The sequence below is a fragment of the Lepisma saccharinum genome, chromosome 22 (genome assembly GCF_977018435.1).
Source record: "Lepisma saccharinum chromosome 22, izLepSacc3.1, whole genome shotgun sequence".
Lineage (NCBI taxonomy): Eukaryota > Metazoa > Arthropoda > Insecta > Zygentoma > Lepismatidae > Lepisma > Lepisma saccharinum.
Window position 1 is genome coordinate 49,404,746 of NC_139250.1, and position 17,009 is coordinate 49,421,754.

Consider the following 17,009-nt stretch of genomic DNA (forward strand, 5'->3'; position numbering starts at 1 on the left):
TGTATCACGATAGACTACGATCTAAAAATACTTGCAAAAACGTTCAGAAAAAAAGGCTTTGAAACACGATTTCTTAGTTCACGATAGATCGTACTTACAAGCAGAATGCTTCTTCCCTCTCCTTCTCCGTCACTCTTACACTCTGTCCCAGTTAACTGTGAAGATAAACGAACAAAAACAAGTCACTACTCTGTAAATAGTGACAGTGTCTCTAAGAGGAAACATGCAGTTACCAACCTTTCTAGCAACCTTGATTTTCTCTGACGCTATGTACAACCTGGCTCCACAGTTAGCTGATTCAGAGTATAGTTTGCCAAATTATCGGCAAATCAGAATGCGATGTTACTATTAGCCACACCTTTTGGCCAAATTTAAGCAAATCAGAAGACTGCTTACTATTAGCCACACCTACGCCAATAAGAATAGTATAAACAACCAAGATGAGTATGGATACGCCTTCATGTATAGGCTACGTACTAGTTTATGACAGGAAAGTTGCTACCTCCATAGGGTGTAAATCTTTTAACCACGGCTAAGATATCTTCAGGGTAGAGTTCTTGTTAGAAATGAAATCAGACAGTAAGCCTACCAATGGACACAGTTAATCGATTATATTATATATTTCCTTGTATATTAATGATATATCTTCTAGAACGCACTAATTTAGATATTTACACAATGATTTTTCTTATTTCACAAGTTCTTATTCTTTCATTATATTTTCTTTATGAGCTTTCATATATATATACTATTTCTAATCCTCCATACTATTTATAACTTCATCTCCTTCCTTAACGATGGATAATCTTCTTTGTCGTGACTTATATTCTATGCTTCCATCTGGACTTCCTTCTGTTTGGGGATTTGGGTATGGACTGCTTTCTGGACTTCCTTTAGAACTTGGATCGGGATTCGAACATATTTCTGAAGCGGCATCGGGATTTCACTTAGATCATTGTAACTGCTTATTCAAAGTCCTTTGTGTATCTGTGTGTGTGTGTGTGTGTGTGTATATATATATATATATATATATATACACACACACACACATACACAAAGGACATTGAATAAGCAGTTACAATGATCTAAGTGAAATCCCGAAGCCGATCCAGAAATATATATATATATATTCTCTTAACATTTTTTTATGCGTAACAAGCAGGTCCAATACTTATGACGTTTTTTCTGGATCCACCTATTTTTCACCATATAAATCCCGATATCTGACGCTTTCCAACCCTTGGGGCGCCGACTGGTATCTGCGACAAAGTGTAGACTTGGTGACAAACGACTGTGACGCGCAACCAAAAGTGCTGTGGTTCGTGACTTGAACGTGCCACCAATGGTGTAATCAAAACGTAAACCAAGCTAACAGATTAAGAGTCTGTTCACAGGTAGAGAGGTAGACACAAATTTGTATTGGTACTTTTACTTATTTAAATTTCTTAATTATTTACATATGACTATTATTCTTATTTGACAAGCATTTTTACTAATTTATTATTTTATGGCTTTTCTTTATCATCTTACGCCGTATTCTATGAATTTTCATGTTTCTAATTCACTCTGTCAATTATTATATTGTCCTTCACGCACATTACTGCAATCTTCTATCTTGCACGCCTGGTGCTGCCATCTCTGTTTCATCTTATCAACTATTTACAAGAATTATGCCTATTGGGTACGTAACACAATATTCCCCTCTTTTGCCATAAATATTTTTATCGTAATATAAGAAGATACACTTTATTTCTTAAATATATATATTTACAGGCCTATCCCTTGATCTTGAATTATTCTCTATTTCAACTTGAAAATATCCCAGGGTCAGATCTGCTTCCTGCAAATGAGTGTAACCTCTAGTCTACTTTATCAACCTGGTTTCTTGGCAGTAACACCTGTTTTCTTAATTTTCTCCTGTCTAAGACTGGTCTAACTCCTCCAGTAGGTTTATCAACTACATGCATAGGACTGACATGTATGCTATTTGAATCTTCCATATTTCCCCAACTTAACCAATTCTGAAGTTCTTCCTCTACAGATTTCTTTTTGTGAACGGTATCGGATACTATAGGTCTTTCTGTCTACTTCTATTTTTTACGAACATGCTCTTATGAGTCCTGGTTTTTGACTAAATATAGTCCTGTGTTTCAATAAAACTTCTAATTCTTCTCTCTCTTCTTTGGAGATATCTTCGCATTCATCAACCTTACTTTTTATACCTACAACGGATGATATATTTATGATCCTCTTTCTTCATTTCACTTTTAATATATTCATACATATCATTTGACACCGCCTTCATCTGTCGCTACGCTAAATTGAGATTGCCAATACATTTTTCTTTTTCCATTTTACTGCTTTTTGTTTCCATGGGGACATCTATACTTTCTTCTTCCAATGACTCCAAATTCAATCTCCTATCTTTAATATAAATATGACCATCATATTTTTATACAAATGGTATTCCTACAGTCCCGCACAATTAACAGGAGTACCAACCTACAGCGAACGCTTGACTCTCACGCGAATCACGGGCAATCAGCTGACAACGGGAGATTGGAGATTTGAAAAATAATCACATTGTTTAACGGAAATATCACTGTATTAAGAGGACATGCTAAGAAAATTATAAGCATCATAAGTGTTCTATCTTACACAATAAATGGATAAACAGTATATTCTTTACCTCTAATCCGTAATTTGAAAACACCCGAGGTCATCATCGCTTGCTTCACCAGTCACTGCACGTGATTCCTTTCAACAGTTGGTAACATTTCGCGCGCCCATTAGAGTTTCCATTGGCCATTTACTGCGTGAAGTCTCCCGCTCTAGCCAATTCGAACGCAATGGAATCACTCACAGAGCGGCCATTTCTCTCAAGTTAATTCTGCTGGACTGTAATATCATATCGCTTCTTAAGCATTTCACTACAAGGAATCTAACAGGAAAATTCAACCCTTCGAGGTTCATCATTACACCAACTGTTCTTTAATTTTATATTTTTATTTTCCTGTTGTCATGACCAATCTTATTTTATCCTGTTCTGATGCATCTAGACGAGCATCTTTCTTTTTTTATCTTCCAGCATTCGTAGCTCATCACTTCTACCACACCACCACAATCTATAAGGCACTTTAATTCCAAATCTATAATTTTTGCTTTTACATAAAAAGTTTTCCCTGGCTTTAGATCATTGAGATTGGGCTCTACTATTAAATATAACTTTAGACTTTTTCTTTCACTATTTACATATCTATTTACAATTTCTCCCTGTCGTGCATTTTCTTCCTTTTTCGCTCCCAAACCTAGGAGATGCTGAAAGAGCATTACATGTTTGACCTTCTACTCTACATTTCTTGGGTTTCGTCTCCTCTCATTCCCTCTTGAGATCTTCTTCCGTTGTTGCAGTGATTTTTTGGTAATTGTATCGCTTCATCTATTTCCACGTCGGGAAGTTCATTTCTTCTTTCAACTTCTTCATCATACATATTTCCACTGTATTCCCTTTTATTGTGTTCATATCAGTTCCTCCATCGCTGATTTCTTCCTCTTTCATATCTTCGGAAATTATTTCGCACTCTGTAGTTTCTCGAAACTAGACGATATCCATCGTCATTTCTCTCCCTTTCTTCCGCAGAGTCACTTTATCTTTCGTATGTTTCATTATTTCTTCCAACGTCTCTTCTTTCTATATTTGTTCTTTGGTTTCTTACTGCTATTCTTTTTACATCAAATTCCTGTGTCCGGAACTTTGGTTTCAGAACGGCCCTCTTCCTCTGAATGTTGCCTCTTTCCATAGAATCTTCCTACCTTATCGTTCCATGAATTCTGAGTTTTCCTTAGCACGTCTTCTGTTCTTAATTTTCAATCAAATCATAAACTACCTTTACCTTGACTGCTGCTATAGCTCTCTGTATTTTCAAAGGTGATGTTTGGTCAACCATTTTAACCAGTTTGCTGCATCCTTCTTTCAGGTTTTTAAAACTTCTGAGGGTCTCTAAAGCATGTTCTTCTAAGCTGTCTACTTTGGACCAATCTACATGTATCTTCCATAAAGCTTCTAGGTGATTTTTTTTTATGTCCTCAATGCAGTATTAATTCACGAATTTTCGGCTAAATTCTTTAAATGTTCTGAATTTGTGCTGATTAAGTTGATACCATCCGGCTGCAGACTACTCGAAACATACTTCTGTAACGTCCAGAATCATTCCTTCAGGTATTCTCATGTGTCTGACGTTCCCTTAAGAACTTACTAGGACATTTATCAGATAAGTTCCGATTGAATTTAGGTGAATACTGCAGTTCTTGTGGCCTAGGGATCCTGGCCCTATAGTTCTCATCTCTTTAAAATTCATTGTCCAATATATCTAGCCGTCTTTCATTATTGCTTCAATCTTCGCTACTCTTCCATTTCCTTCTCTTGTGCCGTCCTGTTTCTCTGTATCTCTTGTAGTTCTATTCGTCCTCCGTGTCGATTCGTCACTCGAGCTTTCCTGGCTTTCTTTCTACTTATTCCATTTTCTTCTCTGTCTTATCTATCGTGCAGACTGTTTCGTTTAATTTTCTGTCTGTTTCCTTTTCCTTGTTATCCGTTTTAATCGCAGATGCCTTCAGTTCGTTTTCAATAATTTCCCTTTCCACAATCAGAGTTCTCTCCTCAACTTCTTGAAGTTCTCGTGCCTTTTCTTTTCTAAGTCTCGACACTTCTTGCTCTATTCTACTATTCATCTCTAGACTTCTATGATCCACCGTCAACTTTGCCTCATCTATCTTCTTCTCCACCAACGTCCTCATTTCTTCGCACGCGTTAGCTATTCTTGCATACATTTTTTACTTTCGCATCTTCGCTTTTCTATCATATCTATCGGGTTTTTATTACTTTGAACGTTTTTCAAATTTTTCTTCTAATCTCCTATTATTCTCATCAAACTTCTCTTTTAATTCTCTGTTATTCTCTTTTATTTCTCTGTTATTTTCATGTATCTGCATTGACAGTTTTGGAACATTTCCATCAAGTTAATTTCTTCTGTCCTTTTTTGTTTTCCTTCATTTTCTCTTCCTATTCCTTTAGCCTTTCCTTCTTAGAACTCTTACATATGGAACCTTCTCCTCTTTCACTTGACCCTATGTATTTCATTTTTCACATTCTTTCGCATATCCAATGCTTCATCTCCTTACATGTGTTACAAAGGATAATTTCTTCCTTGTTTCCTTCCTGTCTGAAAGTTTCCTTTTCCTCTCCAACTTCCTTCATTATAGCTCCAGCGTTCTCATTCTCAACTTTATACTATTCTTTCATTTTCAACTACTTTTTCTCGGTTCACTGTTTGATTCCTAATTCTCTAACCACAACGTTGGTCGCACTTATTTATGCAACGTCTATTAGAGTATGTGTGACCCACGTTGTGAGCGCCAGTAATATATATAACTCTCTAGGGTGCAAATCATTTTAGCATGGCTAAGACATCTTCAGGGTAGGGTTCTTGTTAGAAATGAAACCAGAAAGTAAGCCCACCAATGGAGACAGTAAATTGATTATATTATACGTTTCACTGTATTAATGAGATATCATTTTGAACGCACTAATTTAGTTATTTACACAATAATTTTTCTTATTTCACAAGTTCTTATTCTTTCATTATATTTTCATTACAAGCTTTTATATGTATATATTGTTGTAATCCCGTCTTACCTGGGATCACAGGGATGCTTCAATAATACATTTTAGGTAGAGCTTAATTATACTTGTCAGTTGAACCTGCTCCGATTAAGAGGGAAGAGATATGGAAGGTTGAATTTAAAAGTTATTTACGCTTGTTCATACCTGATAGGCGAATGATGTTCTTCTCCAGACGCTTCTTGCAGACCGAATTGTGACTGATGCCAAGGTTCGAAACGGTGACCCTTGGATCACTGATCCGTGCAATCCCGTGCGACTGGCTGCATGCTTATACAGCCGTAACTTCGTGTACCGTCGTCGTAGTTTAGTAAGTGGTAATGTGTCGTAGAGTAATCCAAGTGTAATCAGAGACTAATGAGACAATTGAGAGTCAAATGAGACAATTGAGCGACTAATGAGAGCGAGCTCGGGGAGCAAGCTTCCTTTTATAATCTTTGGCTTCGAAAGGTTATTACATCTTTCGAACACGCTGGATCTTGTTAGATCCACGCATTTGCCTTTCAGTCATTGCTTCACGGAAGTTACAAAGTTAGCGCATTCTTGGGATCGCCCGCTGGTCGGACAATTCCAGGAAATAAACAAGCATAAATATTATCTTGACAAGGTTTTCTCGTATTTGCAATCTCCATATCTCTACATTCCCCTTGTTAAGTTAATCGATCCACTCTTTGATGGTCGACCAATCACGTCCGGAGGAAGTTAGATTTAAAATCAGCTTTTATTAAAATTCCAAAACCCGTAGAATACTAATACCCCAAACTATTCACCAAAATATTCACATCACCAAAATATTGATATCACCAAAATATTCATATCATCAAAATATTGATATTACCAAAATATTGATATCACCAAAATATTGATATCACAAAAATATTCATATCATCAAAAGATTCATCAAAAGAAAAAAAACACGTAGAAAATTTTTTTAGCTGTAGGTCAAAGCCTCTTGTGTACTCAAAGATTAGGAGCACTAACAAACGAAGTCTTGAGGCATATAAAAGAAAAAATCTTTTAGTATTGACACATAACTAGTTTTGAATAAAACACGACAACACGATAACAGCTGGAAAAACACAGGTCATCACACACCGAAAGAACGTCGCACAACACACGTGGGTATGTTTATTGTTTGCATAGTTCAAAGTACACACTGAAAAGCACGCATAAGGTTGGGCGGATCATTGAGCAATCGTCACTATGGCAACGCCTGAGACTGCAAGTCGCCATAGGCGGAGCGTACTCGACAGCGGACGACAATAACATAACGAAGAATCGTATCAGCGTTTCTCACACAGGGCTTGAAAATGTAAATCCACTAAAAGATACATCAGCATCCGTGGTCACAAACCTGGCGATGTATACGACATGCTCGCATACGAATTGTGTGATCTTCACGTCATTTGAGCGAGGCCGAACATTGGAACACGCTTGCGGCCGAAGAAAGTAACCATGCGTAACACGTGATGCCAGGCAAGCAATGTCAACACGCGCTGAGTGGGAGGGGCTTCGCCGAGGTAGTTCTCCGTGACGTCAGTGGAACGGCATTGAGACGAAGGGGGGTGGGGGTATCTCCAGCGTAGGATGTATCTGTGCGCCGCAACGGGAGACTGTCGGAGGTGGTTGTTAGTAAAACGTTTCAGTACTGCGACGCGGCCTGGATGATGGAAAAGTCAGCCGATCGGTCCAGACGGGATTGGGTCCTTCTGTGCGGGAAGTCCACAAGATCGTTATCCGTTCACTTCAAAGAACCAAGATCTCTCTCTCGGAAGCACAGGCAGCAAATCCTCATGGTGAATGATCCGGCAGCAATCGTGGCGATGAGAATGAAACAAGCGCAAAGGGGAAAAAAATAGGAAAATGTAAAGGTAGTGGAGCAGAATTATAATAAATGGTGGCGGGTGATAAAGTCAAAAGAAAAAGGACTTCAAAATGAAACTGGGGAAGAATTTCGAGGGGGAGGGGAGGTAGTATCTGATCGAAGTGACGGCGAAGGGGCGGGGTTACTTATATTACGCAGAGGTTTTAGGATGACCTGTTTATGAATGACAGGTTTATAGGGGGAAATTTCGCCGGGGGGCAACGAGGGGGGAGGAGGTGAAATAGCCGGACTAGCCGAGAATGAAATGAGAAAAGAAAGGGGAGTTCAGTGATAATAGAACGAACTAAGTGATTACGAGATATAATCGTATTATTTTCGTATAGAAAATAATTGCAAGAATTTTACATGTATTGTGGGCAAAGGATTAAGCGCCTTCGATTCGCTGCTAACCAAAAAAAAAAATTGAAAAATAAGTGAAAAAGAATAAGTAATAGATTTATATAAAATTCATGGAAAAAGAGAGTAGGTTTTAATTTCATGGGATATGAGCTATACCTTGTTGTATGCTATGAATAATTGAACTATAAAATTAAACGAGAGAGTGGGAACATTTGCCTATATTTATTATATGTTTTGTGAACATATTTAGTGCATTGCAGCTTTCAAAGAAGCACTTCGCTTTACACCTGAGCGTAAATAAAAAAAAATTGCTATGGCCAAAAGCCAAAAGTTCAGCAAGTTCTACGCAGTTCATTTGTTCTATAAATCGTTCATCTTGTTCTATCTTAGCTTCTTTCTTTCTTTATTTCTTTGTTCTCTTTTTCTTCATTTGAGCGTATACGTACCAGCAAATGGGAAAAAAATTGTTTGCTAGTTAGAACCATAAACGCGCTAAGTACTTATGAGTCATATCAGCTAAGTGACATGTTCTGACTATTACTATGCGTATAATCGCAAATTAAAAAATAACATTAAAATATCCTGAGAAATTAATTATTAGGCGAGGGATTTATTATAAATGTTCCGACGATTGGGATAGCATTCTGTAATCCTGGGCTTGTTAAAATAAAAATGAGTTCGTTCTGATGCAGAAGTGCAGTGCGAGCACGGGAAGTGAAGAAGAGAGGGGGGGATAAGCGTGGGAAAATGCTGGATCGTGGGATGTTAGCATGTGCAATGAATGTAGCGAGGAGGCTAAAGAGAGTGGTAACGAAGTGGAGTGTTAATGAATGTTAGTGTATATGTTAGTGGGGTTTTTCATGGCACTAGTCGTAGCGGGCTTTGAGCCTAGAAACCGTAATTGTATCGTTTCTATCTTTGTTTCTGCCGTCGATGAAAGTAACTTCATAGGAATTCTCGTTAACTTTTCGAAGAATAGTTCCTTTGTACTTATAGGAGGACGCAAAAGCTTTTGATACGCCGGGAATCGGAGTGGCATCTAGGATCCACACATGTTGGCCTGGTGAGTACTGTATTTGCCTAGAAGTGCGGTCTGTGTACTGTTTCTGTTGTTCGAAACGTTAGTGTAAGTTGTCATGAGCGGTCTTACGTATGGATGTCAGGAGTTCAGGCCTTTGTACGTTTGTCTGGGATATATTGTCAGGGTTCGAAGGTAGGACTGCGTCTGCTAGGATCCTTGGGTTGTAGCCAAACAAAGTAAAATTTGCACTCTGGAGTAACCCAGAATGGATTGTGATATTAAGGCTGAACGTGGCACTAGCTAAATAATCACACCACGAAACCTTCTTCTCCAACACAAAAACTCTCATGCCTTTCTTTAAATAGCTAAATGAACTCTCAACTAGCCCATTCGTGAAATGTGCACAAGTGTCTACATATTTTAGTTGTACGCCTGTAATATTAGCTAACTCCCGTAAAAGTAAGCTTGAATTGACTGTTGAACGATCTAAATAAATAGTTTCCGGGAGGCCATGGACTAGAAAAACTTTCTCAACTAGAGCTGTTGCTATGTTTTTGCATCATGATTAACCAAAAGAGCTGTAATGACGTATCTAGTACAACTATCAACGACTGATAGAAAATATTTGTATTTATGCGTTTTAGTAGAGACTAGGGGTCCACAGACGTCAAGATGAATTCGTTGAAAAGGAAGTGGGGCAGAAGGAAATGTCTGAAGGGTATTGGGTTTCTTTGAGATCTGGAAAGGGATGCAATGTCGAACCTTATCATACACAAATTTCTTCATATTAGGGAAAAAGTAGCGCATAAGCATTAAATTATATGATTTTTGTGCGCCTTGGTGACTTCCATTCATTTTATGTGCATGAATAAGATCGAAAATTTGATTTCGGAATTCGTGGGGATTCAAAGTCTATCTCGACAACCAGTTTTGATTTTATCAGTTCTGTATAAGACGCCATTTTTCAGTACATAAGAATAAGAAAGTTTTTCTAGCATAGGATTACTAGCTTGATCTTTGTTTTCTAAAATGTCAATAATGTCTCTTAAATACGAGTCTTTACGTTGTTCTGTGCTAATATCAAAATCTTATGATTGTGTATGAAATACTTGTCATCTGTAGTAGAGTAATCCAAGTGTAATCAGAGACTAATGAGAGTTCGATGAGACAAATGAGACAATTAAGCGACTAATGAGACAACTGAGAGCGAGCTCGGGGAGCGAGCTTCCTTTTATAATCTTTGGCTTCGAAAGGTTATTACACCTTTCGATCACGCTGGATCTTGTTTAGATCCACGCATTTGCCTTTCAGTCATTGCTTCACGGAAGTTACACAGTTTGCGCATTCTTGGGATCGCCCACTGGTCGGACAATTCCAGGAAATAAACAAGCGCAAATATTATCTTGACAAGGTTTTCTCGTATTTGTAATCTCCATATCTCTACAATATATATATATGTGTGTGTGTGTGTGTGTATGTGTGTGTGGGTGTGCATTTCTATTCTTCCATACTATTCATAACTTCATCTCCTTCCTCAGCGATACATAATCTTCTTGCTTCTTGCGTAACAAGCAGGTCTAATACTTATATTCGATATGATCGTATTTGCTCTAGCAACGCATTTGAAAGAATAAGAATGCTTTTATTTAAGCGTCTTTTTTTAAAAAAAAGGCAAGGCTCGCGCCGTACACGTCGATAATGGCAGTACTATGTATAATGTAGGTTTTACCTAGGTACATCCAACAGCAAAGATAAAAGTAGGCAAATTGTTCATCACTATTTTAATTCTCTTTTATTCTACATTCTATGTTGTTTTAAGGCATGGAATTCTATTGATAGGAAGAACATATTGCCCTCTACTTATTGATGATATTATTTCGATTAATGATCATCACGTTGTGGAAAATAGACGGAGTGAAAATTGTGATGGAAAATTGCCTACTTATTATTTTGCCCTTGGATGTACATATAACAAACGGAATTAATAAAAAAAATAAGATAATCAATAAATATCACTAGTGTTGACATAGCATTATTGTGGTGCTGCCATGTCAACCAATATAAACATGTACTTACCACATGCTTCATACATCTCATCACTTTTATCTTTGCAGTCATCATTATAGTCGCATGTTAAATCGACATTTATGCAATTTCCGTTTTTACACCTGAAAGATGTATCAGGACATGGACGCTTCTCTGCAAATAGAGTGGAAAATACCCGTACAGAAAGTTGCCTTTTGGCCACAGAAATGAATAACTACACCAAGTTCATACGTGCATCTGATTCATCATTATTTTCACAAATATTAATTACGGATCTAGTTACAGATATACCAGGAGATTAATAATCGTGCACTATCAAACACAATAATTTTTAATGTGCCTACAAAGCCAGAAATAGGAAACCTAGAGTTTTTTTTTACATTCAGCCGCCACTTATTGCGTTCTATATTTATCAGAGAACTTACATATTAAGAATATATAAATTATTATTAACAACATTACTATTATTGCAAACAGAGAAAGCAAATTGGAAAAGTTAGTTTCAAGAACAGTTAGTGCAATTTATGGCGGCATGTGAAGATCGTCTCTCTCCCTCTCTCTCTGTCTCTCTCTCTTTCGATTCCTCTATCTCTCTCTTATACTACGCTTAAGTAGTTTTTGAAAATAATAATATATGTTGTCGAAACGAAAAACAAGAGATTGCGTAGATCAACTGCTTACCAGAAACGTATTTTGCATACTTTGTGATACGATTATGACATTCGATACACCAGTACTACAATCTGGTTATTTTAAGCAAAATAAATAATATATGATATATAGTATAGTGTAGAGCTAGATCTTAAATTTATGAGACGGTATTATCATTATTAGTAGTATTGTTTTATTATTATTATTATTGTTGTTATATAACGTTTGTACTTTGACTTAGCCCTAAAGGAGAAAGACAAACTTTTGACAACGTCAAGGCTATAAATCGAAAGCAATCACTCAAATGAGAGGACAATCACCTTCCAGTATCAGTAGATTGATTCAAAACTTTTAAATATTTTAACGTAATTTATTGCATTAACCTACATGTTATCTATCAATAACAAGAATATCGTTATTTGATTACATTTATTCTTGCGATTTTTTCTTACTTCGTATCATTACCTTATTTCTCTAATTTCTGTTCTTCGCAGTTCTATTCTTGATGAACTTCTTAATTGATTAATAGTTACGAAAAACTATGGGTTTAGAGATTTTACAATCAATTACGGGTTGTTAAACGTCACGCAAGTAACTATATAAGAAGTCAGTGATGGATATATTTGGCGTCAAGAGATGCCGGATAACTGTAGTGAATTTCTCAGAATGGAAGAGCATTACAGGAAACTTCGCTTGAATTTGAAAGAAAAACTTCAATTATCAAGATGAGGACAAATTGAAGTAAGGATCTGACCCCTTTGTCCCCCTCCGATTTCCATTAAACTTGGCAGGTGTATAAAGAGACACAAAGGAAGAAATACGTGTTTTTTTCTTATCGGCTAAAAAAACTGTTTTAGGGGGCAACCCCCCCTCAAATGTCAAGATGAAGACAAATTGACGCGGGGATCTGACCCCTGTGTCCCCTTCCGATTTCCATGAAACTTGGCAGGTGTATAGAGCGGCATAAAGAAATACGTGTTTTTTTTTGTTTCGGCTAAAAAACTGTTTTAGGGGCAACCTCCCCCCCTCAAGTGTCAAGATGAGGACAAATTGAAGTGTTAATTGACCCCTGTGTCCCCCTCCGATTTCCATGAAAGTTGAAAGTTCTTCCTTTTGGCCCCTCTATACACCTGCCAAGTTTCATGGAAATCGGAGCGGGACACAGGGTTCAAATGTCCATTTAATTTGTCCTCATTTTGATATTTGAGGGGGGTTTGCCCCCTAAAACAGTTTTTTAGCCGAAACAAAAATACACGTATTTCTTCTTTTGGACCCGTTTATACACCTGCCAAATTTCATGGAAATCGGAGGGTAAAAAAGGTCAGACTCACTTCAATTTGTCATCATCTTGACATTTGTGTGGGTTTTGCACCCTAAAACAGTTTTTTTTTATCTGAAACAAAAAAACACGTATTTCTTCCTTTGGGCCCCTCTATACACCTTCCAAGTTTCATGGAAATCGGAGTGGGACACATGGGTCAAATGCCCACTTAAATTTGTTTTCATCTTGACATTTGAGGGGGGGTTGCCCCTAGATCAGTTTTTTAGCTGAAACAAAAAAAAACACGTATTTCTTCCTTTGGGCCTTCTATACACCTGCGAAGTTTCATGGAAATCGGAGGGGGACACTTAGATAACCTCCCTTGTTAGTCTTACACTTTGTAATTATATAACACTGCATATATTATAATGTTTTATTTTAATTTTTAAAACTGTAACTGTAGAACAATTGGATAATTTTTGTATAACTAACATTTCTATCTTGTTAAAAGTGTTAAAGGTTTCATCCTAGAATGAAATATCTCACATTTATGTGTGTTTCCATTTCCAATACATTCGAATGAATACATATTCGTTTCAATGGTATTTACAAAATCACCTCTGACATTTTATGTAAAACAAATAAGATTATTTTTGTGCACGAGTGTGTTAGCCGATGCGTAGCAAATTATTTTAGGAACAACACTTGAAAAAAATTCTTGAAGGACTAACTAATGAAAAATTTCTTTGTAATCGAAGATCATAATACCTTTTAAGGTGTGGTAATATTATAATATGATTGAGATACGAAACTCTCGGATCCGGACCAGACCAGAAACTTTTGGACCCGGATCCGGATCCAGACCCGAAACTTTCGGACCCGGATCCGGATCAGGTATTTTTGGATTCGGATCTAGAACTTTCGGATCCGGATCCGATCGGATCCGGATCCGTTTGCCATCCCTAGTTTAGGCTACACACAAAAAAAAGATATTTAGAATATACACAAGTTATTTGTATTTATATTTCCAAGTCAGTCGTCTGTATTGACTTATATTCAATATATACTTACCTTGCTTGAGCTTGTGTGTGTGTATGCATATATATGTGTATATATACACAGGGTGTCCGGATTGTAACTGACATTTTTAAATATTAATTAGATTTTAACAAACCTAGCTTTTTGTTAACAAAGCATTGTAAAAGCAAAAGTAGATTTGTGAGTTTGGGTCAGGTAATTTGTATACATGTACAACTAGTGATGTCGGTGCTAGTGTCGCGCAAACTAAAATGGCGTCGGTATAGAAAAAAGCATGCGTAGCCCTCGGAGGTCATTACCGGATGCTGGCAGGGAGCTAATAATTCTATGGCTCACTTTTCACGAAGTAACTATTAAAGGTTCAGTTGTTGCACGAAATTAAGCCACATGGTAAGCCGAAAAGACATTAATTTGCCACTGACACTTTGAAGAATATTGGTGTTACCCCTATAGACATCTTTCTTTAGGGGTAAATAAAAGACATGGTGTATTCTTTCGAAAAGATAGATGATCTACACGAACTGCAGAACCGTATTCGCAATACTATTGCTTCTGTAACACCTCAGAAATACAGAACACGTGAAATGAGATACCGGCTGGATATCCTCCGTGCACCAAAACCTAGCTTGTGTGGAGCTATACTCAGCTGTAACTGCTTACAGTAAAAGTTTGTGAGTTAGTCCTTAAAATGTAAGTTTTATTTCTAGCTACTCCTTACCATGTCAAAATAACACACCTTTAAAAACTCTCAGTCAGAATCGGGACACCCTTCATACATATACATTGTTGAGAGAACAAGGGAGAGATCATACTAAATCACAATTTCCAAGCCATCCATCGGCACTTGGTCAGTCGTAACAAATAACATTGCTCTGCAAGATCAGCAGTGACGTAGGAAACGCACAACATTCCTAATCCACTGTCGGATACGACGACTGAAATTAACAAGTAAACCGCCGCCGACCATTCCCATTCCCGTTCACCAGCCGATGGACCAAAGTCAATCGACCGGCCTCTCCAGAGGACCCACGATGTCCGATCGCCAGCGCCTGGTTAGCCTTGAGTATCGCCGGGACGATCATCGCCATTCTGTCGAGGAAGCTGGTTGAATCCGCGAGGCCATCCCCGACAGACTCTCCAGACTGTCTGAACGAGAGGTGAGTTGTTTTCGGCTGAAGAGCCCTTGCTTGTCTCCACACTTTATCATGGGGCTATCGAGGGAGATTGTAGAGGGTCCGATGTACCATGTAACGCCGTATCGTCTGTCTTTCAAGCAAGTGTCCACCCATCGATCCCTGTCAGTAATCCAAACCCGGTGAACGCATTAATTTGGAAAATACTTTTGACTGTCGAAACGGACCTTACTCATATCCATCACGATTTAGGTAATATACAGCGTGATCTTAACACCTTGAACACGTCAGTTCCTTCCCAGAATTAGTACGACCGCAAGCGCCAGTGACAGCAATATCCGAGGCCAGTGATGTAGATAGATAGATAGCATGAAGAATTGCTTGACGACTTCGGGAACAGCTCTCCGTACTTGGCAAGATCTACGTATCACCAGAACTAGCATTACAAATATATTAAAACAATTGGTATTCTATAATGGCACAGAAGCTATACAAAATGATATTCCTACGCTTCGTAATATTGTGGACACTCATTCTAAAGACTAATTGCAACCAAAATCCACCGACAGTCTAGACCCTTGGTTGGTAATACTAGTCTCAATTCTTACGTAATATACGTAACTCTAGTGGGTCCACCTCCGAGTATCTGTACGCCTCAGCATCACGAAAATCAAAACGATTTCTTACAATGGTTGAAAATTTGCCATACTTTATCGGTTTTCATATTTTGATAATTCTATCAATAGATTAAAAATACAGGCCTAAAGACCTCACAACCATAGTTTACATGTTTGGGTTTAAGTACACGGGAAAGAAGAATACGTGATTGTGCATACGTGTTTGTGTACTCCAACCCATTATTCTAATTCTCCGGCTAACATTTTACACACATCTTTGCTTTTCCGCAACAAATGTAACGAAATAGTTTTGTAAAGAATGTTAAATTACGAGATATCGCTTCACGATTTTCAGTTACATGAGGTTGATATTAAGATGCTAAACAGGCTAATGGAGCACTTGTCTCCCTTCAAACAAAACCTTAATTTAGTATTTACTAACTACTTACTGCACATTTCTGGATTTTCATCGCTCTCGTCCATACAGTCCACAACAGCGTTGCACAGGCGTTGATCTGGAAAGCATTTCCCTCCGTCGCATTGAAATTCATTGCTCGAGCATGTAACGTTCCTTGAACGATAACCTAAAAATATTTAAAAGGTTAGGACTTGACTCTTCAGTGAAAATATGTGTTAATCAACAGACGTAAGAGCAATTATCTCTACGTATGTGTCTACAATATGATAAATCAATACGAAATAATAATTAGACTTAGTAGACGCGACGAGAATGATATCTTAATATGCTGTCACTTTCCATATAGCAAAGGTGGCTAAATGGAAGCAGTCTTTTAAATAAATGAGCGTAGCTTGTAACGATCACCATATTAACCAAATATCACTCATATATTGGAATATATTTTACTCATATATTTTCAAGTCAATAATTTACATTAAATTATTTAGACGTAATTATTTTTTATAATGCATGTTATATTTATGTTTTATATTAAGTTATTATATTATTCACGTAGTTTTGCAAAATCTAATTCAGGTTATGTTATGTTATGATTTATTTATTAAATCCAAATTGGCTTTGATTATTTCTGTCATTCACGCAAATACAGGGTTATTCAAAATGATGGATACAATTTCATTCATGTATATTCCCTTGAATATACATTGAATATGAATAATATACATACAAGAGAGAGAGGAAGGTCTAAAGTTTGGAATACTATCGCTAGAGCGCAGTTGCGTAACCAACCACTCGAGTGCGCAAGCTCGTACCATCAAGGACCCTTCAGTTCAGTTCCGAGTAACATGGACACCGTACAGCACAAAGTTTTCTGCGTTCATGAGTTCGACAAAACTGAATCGGCAACAGCAGTGCAGCGA

General features: G+C 37.4%; 1 protein-coding gene across 1 annotated transcript in view; it reads right to left on the reverse strand.

The window, feature by feature from the left end:
* LOC146004755 (uncharacterized) overlaps window positions 1–17,009 on the reverse strand; it is a 393,261-nt gene that overhangs the window by 115,671 nt on the left and 260,581 nt on the right. Inside the window, exons 8-9 of the mRNA XM_083143730.1 lie at window positions 16,121–16,255; window positions 11,002–11,124 (exon numbers count right to left, since the gene is read on the reverse strand). Coding sequence (XP_082999856.1) covers window positions 11,002–11,124; window positions 16,121–16,255 — 258 coding nt within the window. The remainder of the gene's footprint in view (window positions 1–11,001; window positions 11,125–16,120; window positions 16,256–17,009) is intronic.